Source organism: Chelonia mydas, chromosome 1, assembly GCF_015237465.2.
Source record: "Chelonia mydas isolate rCheMyd1 chromosome 1, rCheMyd1.pri.v2, whole genome shotgun sequence".
NCBI lineage: Eukaryota > Metazoa > Chordata > Testudines > Cheloniidae > Chelonia > Chelonia mydas.
In genome coordinates, this window is record NC_057849.1 from 9,248,290 (window position 1) to 9,262,466 (window position 14,177).

At 56.7% G+C, this 14,177-nt stretch overlaps 1 protein-coding gene across 1 annotated transcript in view; it reads left to right on the forward strand.

The window, feature by feature from the left end:
* The window catches only part of STARD10 (StAR related lipid transfer domain containing 10), a 49,887-nt gene extending 39,578 nt beyond the window's left edge, over positions 1–10,309 (forward strand). Inside the window, exons 2-6 of the mRNA XM_037914030.2 lie at positions 3,885–4,032; positions 4,773–4,876; positions 6,085–6,202; positions 7,492–7,544; positions 8,951–10,309. Coding sequence (XP_037769958.1) covers positions 3,885–4,032; positions 4,773–4,876; positions 6,085–6,202; positions 7,492–7,544; positions 8,951–9,178 — 651 coding nt within the window. The 3' untranslated portion in view covers positions 9,179–10,309. The remainder of the gene's footprint in view (positions 1–3,884; positions 4,033–4,772; positions 4,877–6,084; positions 6,203–7,491; positions 7,545–8,950) is intronic.
* Positions 10,310–14,177: the final 3,868 nt, after the last annotated feature.

Consider the following 14,177-nt stretch of genomic DNA (forward strand, 5'->3'; position numbering starts at 1 on the left):
CTGATGGACCAGCCAGGGCGCAGCGTTGCTGGAGCACTACCGTAGCCAGGGTGCGGGTCTCTCCCGGGGCTGTCAGGGGGGTGCTGCCCGGCGATGTGCCTGGACAGTTCTGGCAAAGGCAGCCTTGCCCCCCGGCCTCCCTCGGGGACGAGCAAAGCAATTCCGTGCAGTCGGTGCTCCTGGGGCAGGTGGCTTCTGAGCAGCCGAGTCCTCCATCGCACACCCACGCGCCCGGAGCGCCCCGGCCCGGAGAACGTGCTGCCGAAAGGGACTGATCCTCTGACAGCCTGTTCGCGGGGGACCGAGTTCGGAAAGTTTGTCTGTTGCTGGCGGTGGCAGTGGGGTCGGGGCCTCAGAACAGAGGGGCGTCCGTGCCAGGGAAGGCTGGGAGTGAGGTGGGGGAGGGCTCGGAGGAGAAGGCCTGGCTGGGGTTCTGCGCTGAGGAATCTGTCGGGGTGTCCACTATGGGACACTGCTAATGCAATGGGGAGATGGGTGTTTCCTGAGGGCACCCTGTCCATCTCCCCCAGCTGTTTGAGTGGGAGTCACCAAAACAGACCCTATAATTAACGCACCCTGCCTGTCCCTCTGACATCCTGTGTGCCGTGAACTACCCCATGTCCTGTGGTGTGGGTGGCTGGAAGGAGGGTGGGGCATTTCTGGATGCCAGTTGGAGGAGAGCGGCTTGGAGGTTGAGTGGTCGGAACAGAGGCCTGGGGGCCAGGGATTCCCAAGCTGGTAGATTTTGAAGGCCAGAAGGGACCATTATGGTCATCTAGTCTGACCTCCTGCGTAGCCCAAGCCAGAGAACTCTGCCACCGTAATTCCTGCATCAAGCCCATAGCTTCTGGTGGAGCTAGAGCAGAGCTCTTAGAACGACCTCCTGTCTTGATGTAAAGACTCCAGACGATGGAGGATGCGCCATCTCCCTTCCTAAGTTGTTCCGATCGTTAATTCCCCTCCCCGTTAAATTCAGATGAGCAGTAAGACACAAACTTCTATTTACCTTCAGCTCCTAGCCATTGGCTCTCACTGGCTCTTTTCTGTTAGATCAAAGAGCCCATAGCTATCAAATCTCCTCCCCTAGTAGATACTAAGACTCCGTGATCAAGTGACCTCTGATCCTTCTGTGGAATGAGCTAAATCGAGCTGCTTGACTCGCTCGCTATAAGGCAGGTGGATTTTCCTGACCTCAAATCGTTCTTGTAGCTCTTCTCCGAAGCCTTTCCGATTTTTCCACCTCCTTTTTGAGACGCAGGCCCCAGAGCCGTACCCAGCACTCCAGGAACGCCGTATGCAGAGGTGACACCCCCGCCCGGCTCCGACTTGCTGTGCCTTGCCTTATGCGCCCCAGGGTTGTGTTGGCCCTTTTAAGGCATGGCTGCGCCATAGCTGGGCGTGAGCCTCTCAGCCTGGGCCAGCGGACATGAGCGAGCAGGGCTTGTGCTAGTGCACGGAAAATAACGGTGTGGGCATTGGCGAAGGGTCGGATCCACCCTGCCCGCCAGCTCCGAGCTAAGGTGGCCAGCTCGGGCCTCTGCCGGCGTGGCAACATCGCGGCTGTTCTTGGCACAAGTCTGTCAAGCTGGGCTGGACTGCTCACTCCAGCTGCTGGGTAGACGTACCCATAATCGCGCTGGGAGGTCACGTCCTGATCCCTGTCCTTGCCCACGGCCTTGCCCTTTGGTCCCTGATGTTGCTGAACCTCCCAGGGCCTCTGCTTCTCTGGCCGTAAAATGGGGATAATCAGATCTGCCTGCCTGGGGTTCAGAGGATCTGCTGGCTACCGTCTGTACAATGGTTACCACAGACAGCGAAGGGGAGGCGGAGAGGAGCTGACGCTTTGTATTTTGATCAATTAAACCTGCCTCTGACCCCGTTGTGCCCACTCTGGGTTTGGGTCACATTCCGGCTTTGATCGTCTAATTGATCGAACAAACTCTGAGGCTGCTGACTTCAGGCAGTTGAGCTTTGCCGTTCAGGGGGAGAGGATTTAGAAGGCATTTTCGCCTCCCTCCACTCCTGATGGGATGGACAGAGAGAGGGTGAGGGAAATTTAACTCCAGCCACCCTATGGCGAGGATGGTTTTGTTGCTGTGAGACAAAAAGCCATTGACGGACCATATGACTTGTCCGGAGTCTTGGCTTCTAAGATGCTGCAGCCATCGGCTGTGTTTTCATCAGATCTCGCGCGCTAAGTAGTCAGGCCGGGTCAATATATGGCCAGGAGATGGGCAGGAAAATCCAGGTGCCGCAGAGAGCAGTGCTGGGGATTCAGTAGGTGGCTTCCCTCTCGCTGGAATCTGTACAAAATAGTGGCCCAGCCTGGCCGCAGCGGGTGTTTGTGCTGCTGACGTTCTTAAGGACTTAAATATCCCATTTCATACTGTTTTCCCAAGAGCAGGGATGTTGGCTCCAGTGTCCTGGCTGAATATCCTATCTAGTGATATGGGACTGCACCCCACCTCACTCTAACTACCCTTCCCCGCCTTCAGTGGGGTGCAGCATTCTTCACCTCCTCTCCTAAATGGGTCTGTAGCTTCTGCACTGCGTCGCTAAACTGCTGCCACGTTCCTCCCCAGAGCTGGCTGCATTTCAGTGGTGAGGGCGGAGATCCCTGCCTGTGCCCAGCTATGAAGTGCTGGGAGAGACAGGCCTTCTGTACGCATACGTTAATCCTGAGAAATGGCGCACACCCCGCTCTCTGTCGGCTCTTAAATCAAAGACTCCAGCTGGACGTTGTCGTGTGGCGTGGATTTCCGCGTTGAAGCCCTGCAGTTGCTCCTCCGTTTAACACCCTCTGATCACAGCTGCTACACCGCTGGCCTGGTGGGGGTGGGGGGGGCATCCTTTGGGAAGTAGTGCTGCTCCGTAGCCAGCTGTCGATCTTCCAACCTCTTCAATCTCCTCCTGTCCGACCCCGCTGATGTTCCCGGTTTATGGCGAGACTCGGGACGAGACAGCTCCCGGTTCCTTTGCCAGAGACTTGCTGTATCTGATGGCAGCTGCACCGGGCCTGAGGGAGGCAGTGCAATACAGACTTCGTGACCCAAGAGGCTTGGATCCAATTATTCGTTTGTAGGGTGCCAGGAACCCGGAGGCCCGGGTCAGTGCCCATAAGAGAGAAAATGATTCTGCTGTGGGCTTGATTGACTGGAAGGGCGGGGGGCACTTACATTCGTCAACCCTCTGGAAAGGGGGCTGGGCTTCAAGTGGGCTGATCGACACGGGATGTCTGGGGGGGGAGACTGGTCTAAATAACCCGACTGGCCTTGCGGTGCGTTCTCGATTCAGAATATTGGTGTTAGCCAGCGACCTGCATTCGTGACCGTCACGCTCCAGCACTGGGCTCTGCGAGCAGGAGCCACGCCTTGGAGGTGCCCCCCAGCTCCCTGTCCCATGAGATGGATCACACCTGTGTAGAGCCCATGGGGTGAGATGTGTGCGGCTCGCTGAAAGCTTCTGGAAGGGGTAACAGGGGTTAGATCAGCCCTCCTCATGCCGTTTATCTGTCGTGCGTATGACACCCATTGCCACCGTATTGGAGCACTTCACAATCTTCAGTGCCTGGGGCAGAGCATTGTACAGATGGGAAACTGAGGCATGCAGTGTCTAAGTGACTTGCCCCCTGTCACAGAGGCAGAGCAAGGGGAGGGGGGGAACATGGGAGACCTGGGTTCAAGTCCTAGTTTGGTGCCTAACCCCTGGCTTGTCCTTCTTCTCTGATCTGCAAATATTTCCCTGCCTTCGCAGGTCTGTGCCCCCAACAGCTTGCAGTCTACGGGCCAGGCCAAGCCGGTCCTGTAGGATACCAGGTGTCGGCCCTGAGCGGGGCAGTGGCCCTTTTTGCATGTGTCAGGTTCTCACCCGGTCTGTCTCTGCAGTGCAGGATGGAGTGCAAGGACATCGCCGCGGACACGCTCTACGACGTGCTGCACGACATCGAGTACCGGAAAAAGTGGGACACGAACGTCATCGAGACCTTCGACATTGGGAAGCTGACCGTCAACTCGGACGTGGGCTACTACGCCTGTGAGGAGCCGGGGGGAGTGGGCCCCAGGGGAAGAGAGACTCCCCCTCCCCCCCCAAAATCCATGCATCAGTTGTACTCAGCGGCTGCTGTAGAGGATGGGGCTGGTTAGCGGGGCGCTCTGGAGGGGCTTGACGTGGGCACTGCCACTTGAGCACCAGGCTGTGCCCGGGGTTCGGACAGCGTCCGTTCAGTCCTCTCTAGTGAGCCTGATCCACTGCATTTAGCCTGAATGGAACCACCAGCAAGGAGGGAGCGGGGCCAGGGACATCGAGGGGACAGCGTTGTCCTCTGCTGAAAGGCTGGGGATGGGGGCAAGGGATCGTAGGTGGTGGGGAGGATTAGTGGTGTGGGGATGTGGGACCCGAGCATCCTGAGGAGAAGCACAACGTAAATGCTCAGATAAAGAAAAGGTCCGGGGAATGTATCCGGGTGGGGGCGATGGGAGAGGGGGGTCTGGGAATGGATACTAGTATGGGGCTGATGGGAGATCTGGGACTTGGGCCTGTCTCAGAATGGGTGTTTAGTGTGGGGCCTATTGGGGGGGGGGGGAGGACCTGGGCCTGTCTGGGGATGGATACTAGCGGGGGGCTGACGGGGCAGGAGGATCTGGGACTGCTTAGCGACACAGAGGTCGCCCCTCTCTCTCCCCTAGCTCCTGAGGAATTGGGTGGGGTAAGTCTTTTTTTTATCCCAACTCAAGAGCCAAATCCCCTTTCTTCTTCCCCATCTCCCTTCCCAGGGAAGTGCCCCAAGCCCCTGAAGAACAGAGACGTCATCACCCTGCGCTCCTGGCTGCCCACGGGGGCCGATTACATCATCATGAACTACTCGGTCAAACACCCCGTGAGTGCCCTGCCCGCCACTGACCAGCCGGGGGCGGGATGGACGGAGCTGGGGGATCGGAAGGGATCAGCTCGGACCGTACCTTGCCTGCAGCATTGGCTCAGTAGGACACAGGAGGCTACAACCCCACATGAGCCCCAGCATCACAGGCCGAAACCCTGGCAGGGTGACTCTGCGAGGCATTAAAAATCCCCTAAGACCAGGGGTTTGCCCCCAGTGTCCTCTCCCGAACGCGCCCCCTCTTTGCTGTCGTGCAGCAAGCCAAGCACTGCCGGGGCCTTAGCGCACTAGAGATGGCTGCATGTGAAAGGAACCCCAGAAACATCAGCTGTCCTAACAACGCTTTGGTCACCCAGGACTCTCACGACCAAGAAATCTGACTCCCTAGGGTCACGTGGAACCTCGCAGCAGGGCTGGAGCTCGGGTCCTCCGGCTCCAAAGGATAGTTCAAGCGACAGGGGCCTAAGGGAGACTCTCCGTTAACTCCTATATAATGTGGCCTCTGACACGCAGCTGGGCACGTGTACCCTGTCCAGTAGAGGGCAGTATTGCACAGGCATGCACCCACTGCGTCGGTTCACCTCGCTATTGAGCTCTGCGTGGCTGGATTTAATGGTCTCGGTTTACTGCCCGTCCACGTAGATCATAAAACCGGCACATAATCTGGCCCCCTTGATCCTAGCTGCTTAGGAGAGGCCTGGCCTGAGCAGCAGGGAGAGCCGTGGGTCTGAACGGCGGCCCCCTGGCTCCGCTGTCCACCAGCACTGCTGCTCCCTCACCCGCCAACGCTCTGAATCCCACACGGAGTCGAGCCACAAAACTGGAATCTGTTTCCAGGGTGCCCCAAAGTTGGGACTTCTGGGCTTTTGCTCCAGTCCCTGATATAAAGACACAGGGTCTAATCCTGCGTCCCCTGATTTCAGTGGCAGAGCTCCTGTGCTCTTCCACCACCTGCTAAGCCTGCAGGGTTTGGGCTCTGGGTTCTGGCTGAGCTAAGGCCCTCAGAGTATGTGTAACACAGGGTGAGTGAACAGCCCTGTCTTGAGTTGACCCCACTGGGAGGCAGCTCCCCCTAGCTCTGGGGATGGAGGGGCTAGGCCTGGGCTGCTTGCCAATGGACCCTCTGACTACCCAGCTGAGGGTGCATTATCCAGTCCCTTCGTTGTCACAAACAGCCTGTTTCTGTTCCCCTTGCCCCCTCTCTGCAGAAATACCCTCCAAGGAAAGACCTGGTGAGAGCGGTGTCCATCCAGACAGGCTACTTGATCCAGGGGAGAGGAGCCAAGAGCTGCTCCATCACCTACCTTGCCCAGGTTGACCCCAAAGGTAATCGCGCGGCCTGGGGTGGTGCTGGCTCCGAGGGGCTGCAAGGCCCTATCAGACGCTATCAGAGCTCTTTCCCCACCACTTTCCATTGCTCGCGGGTCCAAAGAGCTGTAACCACATCGCCTCGTCCCTTGAGCTCCCTGTTCATTTCAGGATCCCTGTCTGTCACTAAACCCCCACTGCCTCGCCAGCGTGTGGGGGGGAGCCGTCTCTGGTGCAGCTCCCGCCCTCTGTAGAAGTCTCCCTGTATCTCTAATTAGTTCTCCCTCTTGTCGGAAAATCTTCTCCCGTCTCTTAACTTACGGCCAATCCTCTCAGGGCGCTGGGCGGCTGAGGGATGCTGTGCAGAATATACAGTTCTATTGCACTGAGCCTAATAAGCCTAAAGCCTTGCGAGGCCTAGGAGATTTGTGCAGGGAACCTGAGAGCAGAACCCTGCCGGTTCGCAGGTCTCAGATGGAAATCCCAGCTAGATTTGCCACTAGCCGAGAAAACTCTGCTCCCTCCTTACCAATCTTGCCTCTTTGGAGGGGAGGCGTCTGTCTGTGGTGGGAAGCTGCGGAGTAAACCGCATTGCTGAGGCCCTGCTGTAGCACCCTCCATGGTGCACTTGAGTGGTACCATCTCTTCAAGGAAAGAATTCGTTTTGAGCAGCATCAGGGAAACTCCCTGGGTGTAAAATCCCAGGGCCCTGCCAGGTGCAGACTGCAGTTCTGCTTAGAGCGAGGGGCTCCCTTTACAGCGGTGCTCAGGGAGATAGGCAGACCCCGGCCCCCCCCGCCCCTCTTCTGCATGCTCTGGAATGGTCACTCCGTCTCGGACTTACTCTGCCATCTACGACCTCTTCATCTCCTGACCTCCTCCTCCTTCACCCCACCTGCTTCCTCCACGGCTGCTTGCTCTCAAGGTGGTCTTGACCTGTGCCATCCCTCAAGCAGATTTTTCTATGAATGACCCCTCCCAGAATGGCTTTCTTCAGACCCCAATCGCGTTAAGGGCTGGAATTGGCTCACTGCCACTCTGTGAAGGTCTAACCCACTGGGAGTGTGTTACAGGTCCCCCTCTGTGCTGATCCACAGAGGAACTGAGTCTTCTACAGTCCCACCTACAGAGCTTCAGTTCTTTAGCTCAAGCTGTAGCAGCTCATGCTTCTAGCTTTGGAGGTTCGTGGTTCAATCCCTGGTGTGTTGGCCAAACCGGCGGTCATCTCCAAGGCATTTGAGGATGTACTGTGCGGACTAGCTGTGATATCAGGTCTCTGCCTCATTCTTCTTGTCTCTGTTCTGTAGGTTCTTTGCCTAAGTGGGTGGTGAACAAATCGTCTCAGTTTCTGGCTCCAAAGGTAAGTGTCCCAGTCTGGCCTGGCTATCGATTCTATCCCATGTTCACATCTCTCGCTGTAGGCGTCGGGTGCTCTCCTCCTCTTCTGGGATACCCTGATCTCCTGGCTCTGGATTGTAGCTGTCACGTCCACAGATCCAGCAAACGTGGCCGGCTGTAGGACGCTCTCAAGTCTTCGCTATCACATGGTCGCTTTGGTTTGCCATCAGCCCAGCACTTAATGCCTTAGCTCAGGTGGTGAAGCTGTTCAGGAATCTGTCACCTCCAGCCTCTGCCTGGAACAGTGTCCGAGAGTGATGGATGGTGGCAAATGGAGATATCTGCTACTGACACCACGGTTTAATTAAAGCCCCAGTGATTTCTGCCTCTTGGCTGGCTGGCTTGGCTACCTTTGTGGTAGCCACCATCCATCCATTTCACCCGAGAGCCAGTGAAGAGGCGAATCCATCATAGTCTAGAAGTAGCAGCCCGGGGAGAAGATGCTGAGTGTCAGGATGCCCTTTATCCCAGCAGACCAAGGCGCGATGAGATCCAGAGGCTGGCAATTGAGATTAGAAAATGTCCCAGATGGAAATTGGAGATCTCAAAGAGTGAGGGTCACCAAGCACTGGACCTGCTGCTCCGGGGCAGTGGTGAAGTCATTGCGTGGCGGTAGGGTGGGGTGGCTTTCTAAAAGAGGGTCCAGTTCAACCACAGGTGCTTGGTAAGGGTGGTTCTGGTGACGTGAGTGGGGTAGAAGGCAGATTGCAGCCAGAGAGACCCCCACTGGACACGGCTGCCTTCGGTGTCCAGTTATGCTTCTCCCTTAACTAGGATGAGACCCCACCGCCCAGTTCACATAGGTCACCCAAGGGACTTCAATACCTGCCCACCTGGGCTGGGGAGGAGTCACTTACCCTCCTGTGCTCTGTCGAGGATGCCGTCGGGCTCGCTGGTCGATGCCGTGCCTTGTGGATGGGCTCGAGGCACCACGGTCGATTCAGTCAGCCACGCTGCCCCTCCTAAACCAGGGTTGAGGCCCACACTGGCTGCAGAAAGCATCCAGGTGGGAAGATGGCAGCCGTGACATGGGATGCCATGCATCCAGGTGGGAAGATGCAGCCTTCTTGACCCTGCACCGGTCCCTAGTTTTTTCCTAGCCTTGGCTCTGACCAGAGGCCGCTCTAGACAATCTGCAGCCTTCAGCAAAGCTTGAGCGTACTCCCCGCTCCTCATAGGCCTAGGCCGGCAGGTTGGACCCGGATGACCCTCCGTCACGGTGGAGGGGCAGCAAGCCCACGCTTGAGTAGCACCCAGTGGCCAAATCTGCCATCCTAGGTGCAGATGCCTCTTTCGCTGATGGCTCGAGCGGCTCTGACCTGTTTCCTGCCTTCTCTGCCCACTCTCCCCCCCCCCCGCCCCCCCCAGGCCATGAAGAAGATGTACAAAGCCTGCCTCAAGTACCCCGACTGGAAGCAGAAGCACAACCCTCACTTCAAGCCCTGGCTGTTCCCCGAGCAGAGCACCCTCCCCAGCGTGGCGCTCTCGGAGCTCTCCATCCAGCATGCCGACTCGCTGGAGAACATCGACGAGAGCAGCCTGTCCGAGACCAAAGACGATCGGGGCGAGGGCAGTGACGAGGACAGCATCAACTGAGCCGCCCTCACTTCCCCCCCAGCCCCTTGCCCCTCCGCACCTGCCCAACCGGGTTCATTTTGTCTGTGTATCCAGTGCAGATCGTGTAACACGCTCCCCAGCCCCATCGCTCCCCACCCCGGCTAACGGGGCTGCTGTTAGTCAGGGCATTTCTCAAGCAGGCTGGGGATGGGAGAGGGACTTGTCCCTCCCTTGATGCCAGAAATCTGGATTTCCCCAAGGCTTAGCCCTGCTTGTGCTTTAGGCCTGGACCCTCAAAGGTATAACTCCCACTGGGCATTAGGCGTCGAAATACCTTTCAGGGTCCAGGCCTCTGTGCTTGGCAGTGGGAACACCAGCTCTCTAGCACCGAGCAGGATTGATGCCCCATAGCTTGAGGGGAAACTTGTCTCTCTCCTGGCTGAGGAAAGCAGGATGTGGGGGGAATCCGTGGGACTGCAGAACCGTCCCCCTGGGCCGATGGCCCAAGCTACGTTCAAAATCAAACTCGTGGGGCCTTCTGGGAGCGTGGGCCACCTTCCCTGGTCTGCCCGGCAGCGCGGGCTGGGCACTGCCTTCTCAGAGGGCAGGGGACCATCAACGGGCACCAGCGCGGTCAGCGTTGAGGGAGAGTCCCTGCCTGCAGGGAGCGGGGAATGGAGCCCGTGAGGGGTGTGTGTGTGTGTGTCAGGCATGGCTCTCCCAAGGGAGGAGGGCTTGGGAAACCTGCCCTTTGGTGAAGGACATGACTGAAGCGGGATTGGCGCTCCCGGAAAGCCGCATGCTCCCCATGTCGTTAAATGGCTGTCTCTGTTTTCTTTGTTCTCCTGTAAGAGTTAGAACTGCCTTTTTCTGATTGGGACCAGTTTAAGGGGACCCACCTCCCTAGGGGGGGTCCCTAGCTGCTTTGGGACTCTCCGGAGAGGGTGGGACCCCTAGGAGTCCTGGGCTCTCCTGTGAGAGGGGACCCAGAGGTCTTGACATCTGAATATTTTCTCTGCGCTAGAATTAGAGGCCTTGAATCTGGATTTTGAAGCCGGTTCCTTGAAAACACTCCCTGAAAATCCCGTGTTCTGTTTCATGGGGGAAAAGGAGATTTTGTACCTTGTCCTGGAGCAGTTTATTTAGGAATAAAACGAATAAATCAGGCAAGCCGGATGGCTCAGCGTCTTCCTTACCGCTTGGTCGCCACCCATTGGGCCCCTTGCATCATCAGACCTGCCGCTTTCTCTAACCAACCTGGCAACGAGCCCCAGGTGGAGGTGACAGCAGCTGGGGATGTGCTCAGATTGTTGTCCAGCTGGGTCAAGCTCGTGGAAGGGAAGTCTCCAGCTGCCTGCCCCTGCTTGGCTTCGCCCTGCTCTCCGGTGAAGTCTCAGGCTGGATGGTGCCATCCTGGCTGTGCCCTTGATGCTGACTGCGGGGAGGGAGTCAGAATGGCCGGGGGTTGGTGTAGCTGGTTCAGCCATCTCCTCCCAGGCACTGCTCTGAGGGAGGGGGTCACAAGGGGTGGAAGCAGCTGCATGGGGAGGGTGGTCCCAGTAAGGAGGGTTTTATTAGCCATGGCACGCCTGCGTGCTTTCCCCGCCCTTGGCTGCACATTCCCTGCAGGTGACGGGTTCCCATCCACTGACCTGTGGCCCAGCGTTCTGGCTCTGGAGATGGGCATGCTAAGATCATCCTCCCTCCTGAGTTTCACTGGGATACAAACCTGCCCCTGCAACCTGAATCTCACAGCATGGAGCTAATACAGACTGAGCTCTGCTGGGCCCCCGCTACCTGCCTCCCCTTCCACTGCAAACACCTTCACTGGAGCTTCGGCTGTTCCTGATCCCAGCTTTGTGGTCACAGCTGACGCCCCAGCTGGGCATCAGCCCAAGCATACGTGAGCAGGAGGCAGCTGGCACTGGCTGGTAAATGTCGGTGAGTAATTAGATGGCCTCATTCTTTGGGAGATAGGAGGAGGGAGGTAAAGCCAAGTCTCTGTCTGGTCAGCTGCATGGACAATTGGCCTCAGGCCGTTCTTATGTTCGTAGGAGAGGCCCTCTGACCCACAACTGAGCCGTCGTGGTTACGGATTGGTACTTCTCAAGCATTCTGTGGCTAGTGCTGAAACGAATGGGCTAATGCTGTAACTCCTCCATCTCCGCTGCTGTGAGGCCATCACATCTGTTCACTTCAGCATCCAGGAAACATGCCAATTAGAAGAGCCGTGTTGTCTCTTTTGAAGGCTCTCCCTAAAGGCTGGAAGCTGCGCTGTCTGCTCTCACCTCTCCAGGCTGCTCGCTGGCTCCCAGTTGATGCTAGGAGGAAAGGGGAGATGGGAGACACGCTGCTCCTTTCTTAGCTCCCAAGCGCTGGCCGGTAGAACCCGTCTTTCCTCAGCCCAGCCAGGGTTGCTGCCCTAGGTGAGCTCCAGGAGGCAGCCGGTGAAATCCAGTTACTGGATAAACCTTCCTCCACTCTCCCTGGGGCAGGGAGGAGCAGCCCTAGGAGCCGGCTACAGCGCGTGAGAGCCGAGAGGGGCTGAGGTTCAATAGGCTGTGTCCATTAGAGCTGAAGCTGGACGGGGAAGTAAAGAAGGAGCAAATAGAAGTTGTGCAGGAAAACGGGGAGCTTACCAACCCAGCCCGGCATGGTTTGAAATCCCATCAATAGCACCCTGTGTGCCCAAATGAGGTTCCCAGTGTGGACCAGGGTCCCCTTAGTGGGCTGGTTGATGGGATTTTAGGCCCTTAGCAAGGGTGCTGGCCAAGCCACACCTGAGATAGCGAGTTCAGTTCTGGGCACTGGGTTCGAGGGAGAGGAATTCGAAGTGGAACGGGGGCAGAGAAGAGCCAGGAGGATGATCAGGGGCTTGCAGGCCTGGCTTAGGAGAGGAGACTGGAAGAGCCTGGCTGGCTGAGCCTGGCCCTACAGAGGCTGAGAGGGGATTTGATGGCTCCACCCGGGAGGGAGAACGATTGAAGCCAAAGGACGGTGCTGGCACAGGAACAACCAGGGATGAACAGGGTGTTAAGGAAGGGAGAAGGCGGCTTCTAGCCAGCTGAGGGAGGTTCAGGAACAGCCGCCCAACAGAAGCGGGGGGCTGGGGGGCTGATTAATTTTGACTGGATTATAGGACAGAGGTACCTGTGAAAGCAGGGCCTGACCTCTGTCCCAGCAGATCCCTTCCAATCCTGAGAGCTTGTAGAGACACTTATTTAGTGTATAAGCCTTAATCCTGCTAGGAGGTGACTTCACGGCACAGTTCACGTGTGCTCATAACTGGGTTTAAGCCTTCCCCTGCCATTCACACACGCGGGTCTCTGAGCGGAGAGCGGGGGGGTGTGAAGCCCTGACCCATGGAGGAGCGGGGAGTCTGGGCACTGCTTTCACTCAGGCTGGAACTCGCCTGCTTTGCAGGAAGGATGCAGGCAAAATCATTTGAGTGCTGACAGCCCTCTGATGCTGTCCCACAATTCCCTCCCCAAGGAGAGACAGGTTCCCCAACAGCCTGGGAAAGAATCTCCGCACCAGGGACCATGGGCCATGTAGTGAAGACACAGTCAGGTGAGTAGCAGGGTTTTGATGGGGATGCTCACACCTGGGCTAGGCTATGCTGGGAACTTAGGCCAAGGTTCTGACCATAGATCTGAGTTCCCTGGACCAACAGAGGGTAGTGACAGACACACCCACACCCACACCCCCCTGTGTGTTACAGCATTATGCAATGGGGTAGCCCTTTCCCAGAATCCCTTCATGCTCTAGTGCAGACCCTACTTTCTCACCACCGATCTGAACAGGTGCAATTCTGGGCACCCACCCTGGAACAACACCCTACCACTGTGGATGTGCATGCATGAATCACTAGCTGCCGCATACAAGGTATAGGCATGAATGTGGACTTCCCTGTTGACTCTTAATTACTTTACCTGAACCTCTTCGTTCTACTAGGGGACTATTTCCCCTCTGTCCCAGAAGAATTGCTTCCCTAGGTACGTTCGTGTAGTGGTGTAGTGTGCAGGTTGGTTTCAAATGTCCCAAATAATGAGGCTTCTATTCTTTCCCTTGAGATACTATTCCCCACCCAGTTAGATCTCCCTGACAGCCCCATTGCCTTCTGCTCATTGTGCCATGCTTCATGCCTCCTCTGCCTTCTGAGCGTTCACACCCTCCTAGGAGTAGAGTCCCTTCTTTCCTCTTTGCTATGACGTAGTCCCTCCGTAACTATATCGTTCTTGTTTTCAGACCTTTCCCTATCAACGGAGAAGTGGCTCCGACACCAGCAAAGAACGAGACATTATCCAGCAGGCCCTAGAGAGGTTCGGAATGGGGGTAGGAAGCAAGAGCCTGAGATGTAGCATCTGGAGGACTTTCAGGAGATGCAATGGGACGACTGGAGTAAAGCGTTTTGATACAGTGACTCTCGGAGCGCAGCCTGGCTTGGCCATGAGCCCTGGGGATGGAAAAGTCATTGAAGCAGCCCCAAGGGTATTGAGAAATTTTGGGGTGCTGAGTTACAGGGAAGGTTTCTGGTGCCCTTAGAGAAATTGGCAGACCAAAGCTCTGTCCTGTCTGGATTTCAATGTCTAGGGGATGGTGCTGTTGTTGTTTCTCTTTGGAATTTTATTCCACACACTGAAATATCTCACGGTTAGGATGAAATTAAGCTATCTGTTCCACCTGCTTATAACCCACTGGGTCTCCCTGTCCCCTGCTATGCTATTATCCACCACCCCCAACATGTTGCCCCTTGGAGCCTCATCCCTCCAGGGATGTTCTCCCATGAGCCCTGTTCCCCTTGGGTCACTCATCCAAATGGAAACTGGACACTCTTTTCCCCATCTGGTTTAGTGCCATGCACCAAGGCAAGCTCATCCACCATGTTGAACCATGACCAGGTACCGGCTGTTCTCCCTGTAAGTATCCATATTTCATTAGTAGCTACCGTATGGATATCACCTGTAACACACAGGAAGATGGGGCCTGAACTCCTCCGCTTCGATCCAAGTGGGACCTCCTGACAAGGAGGTTTGAG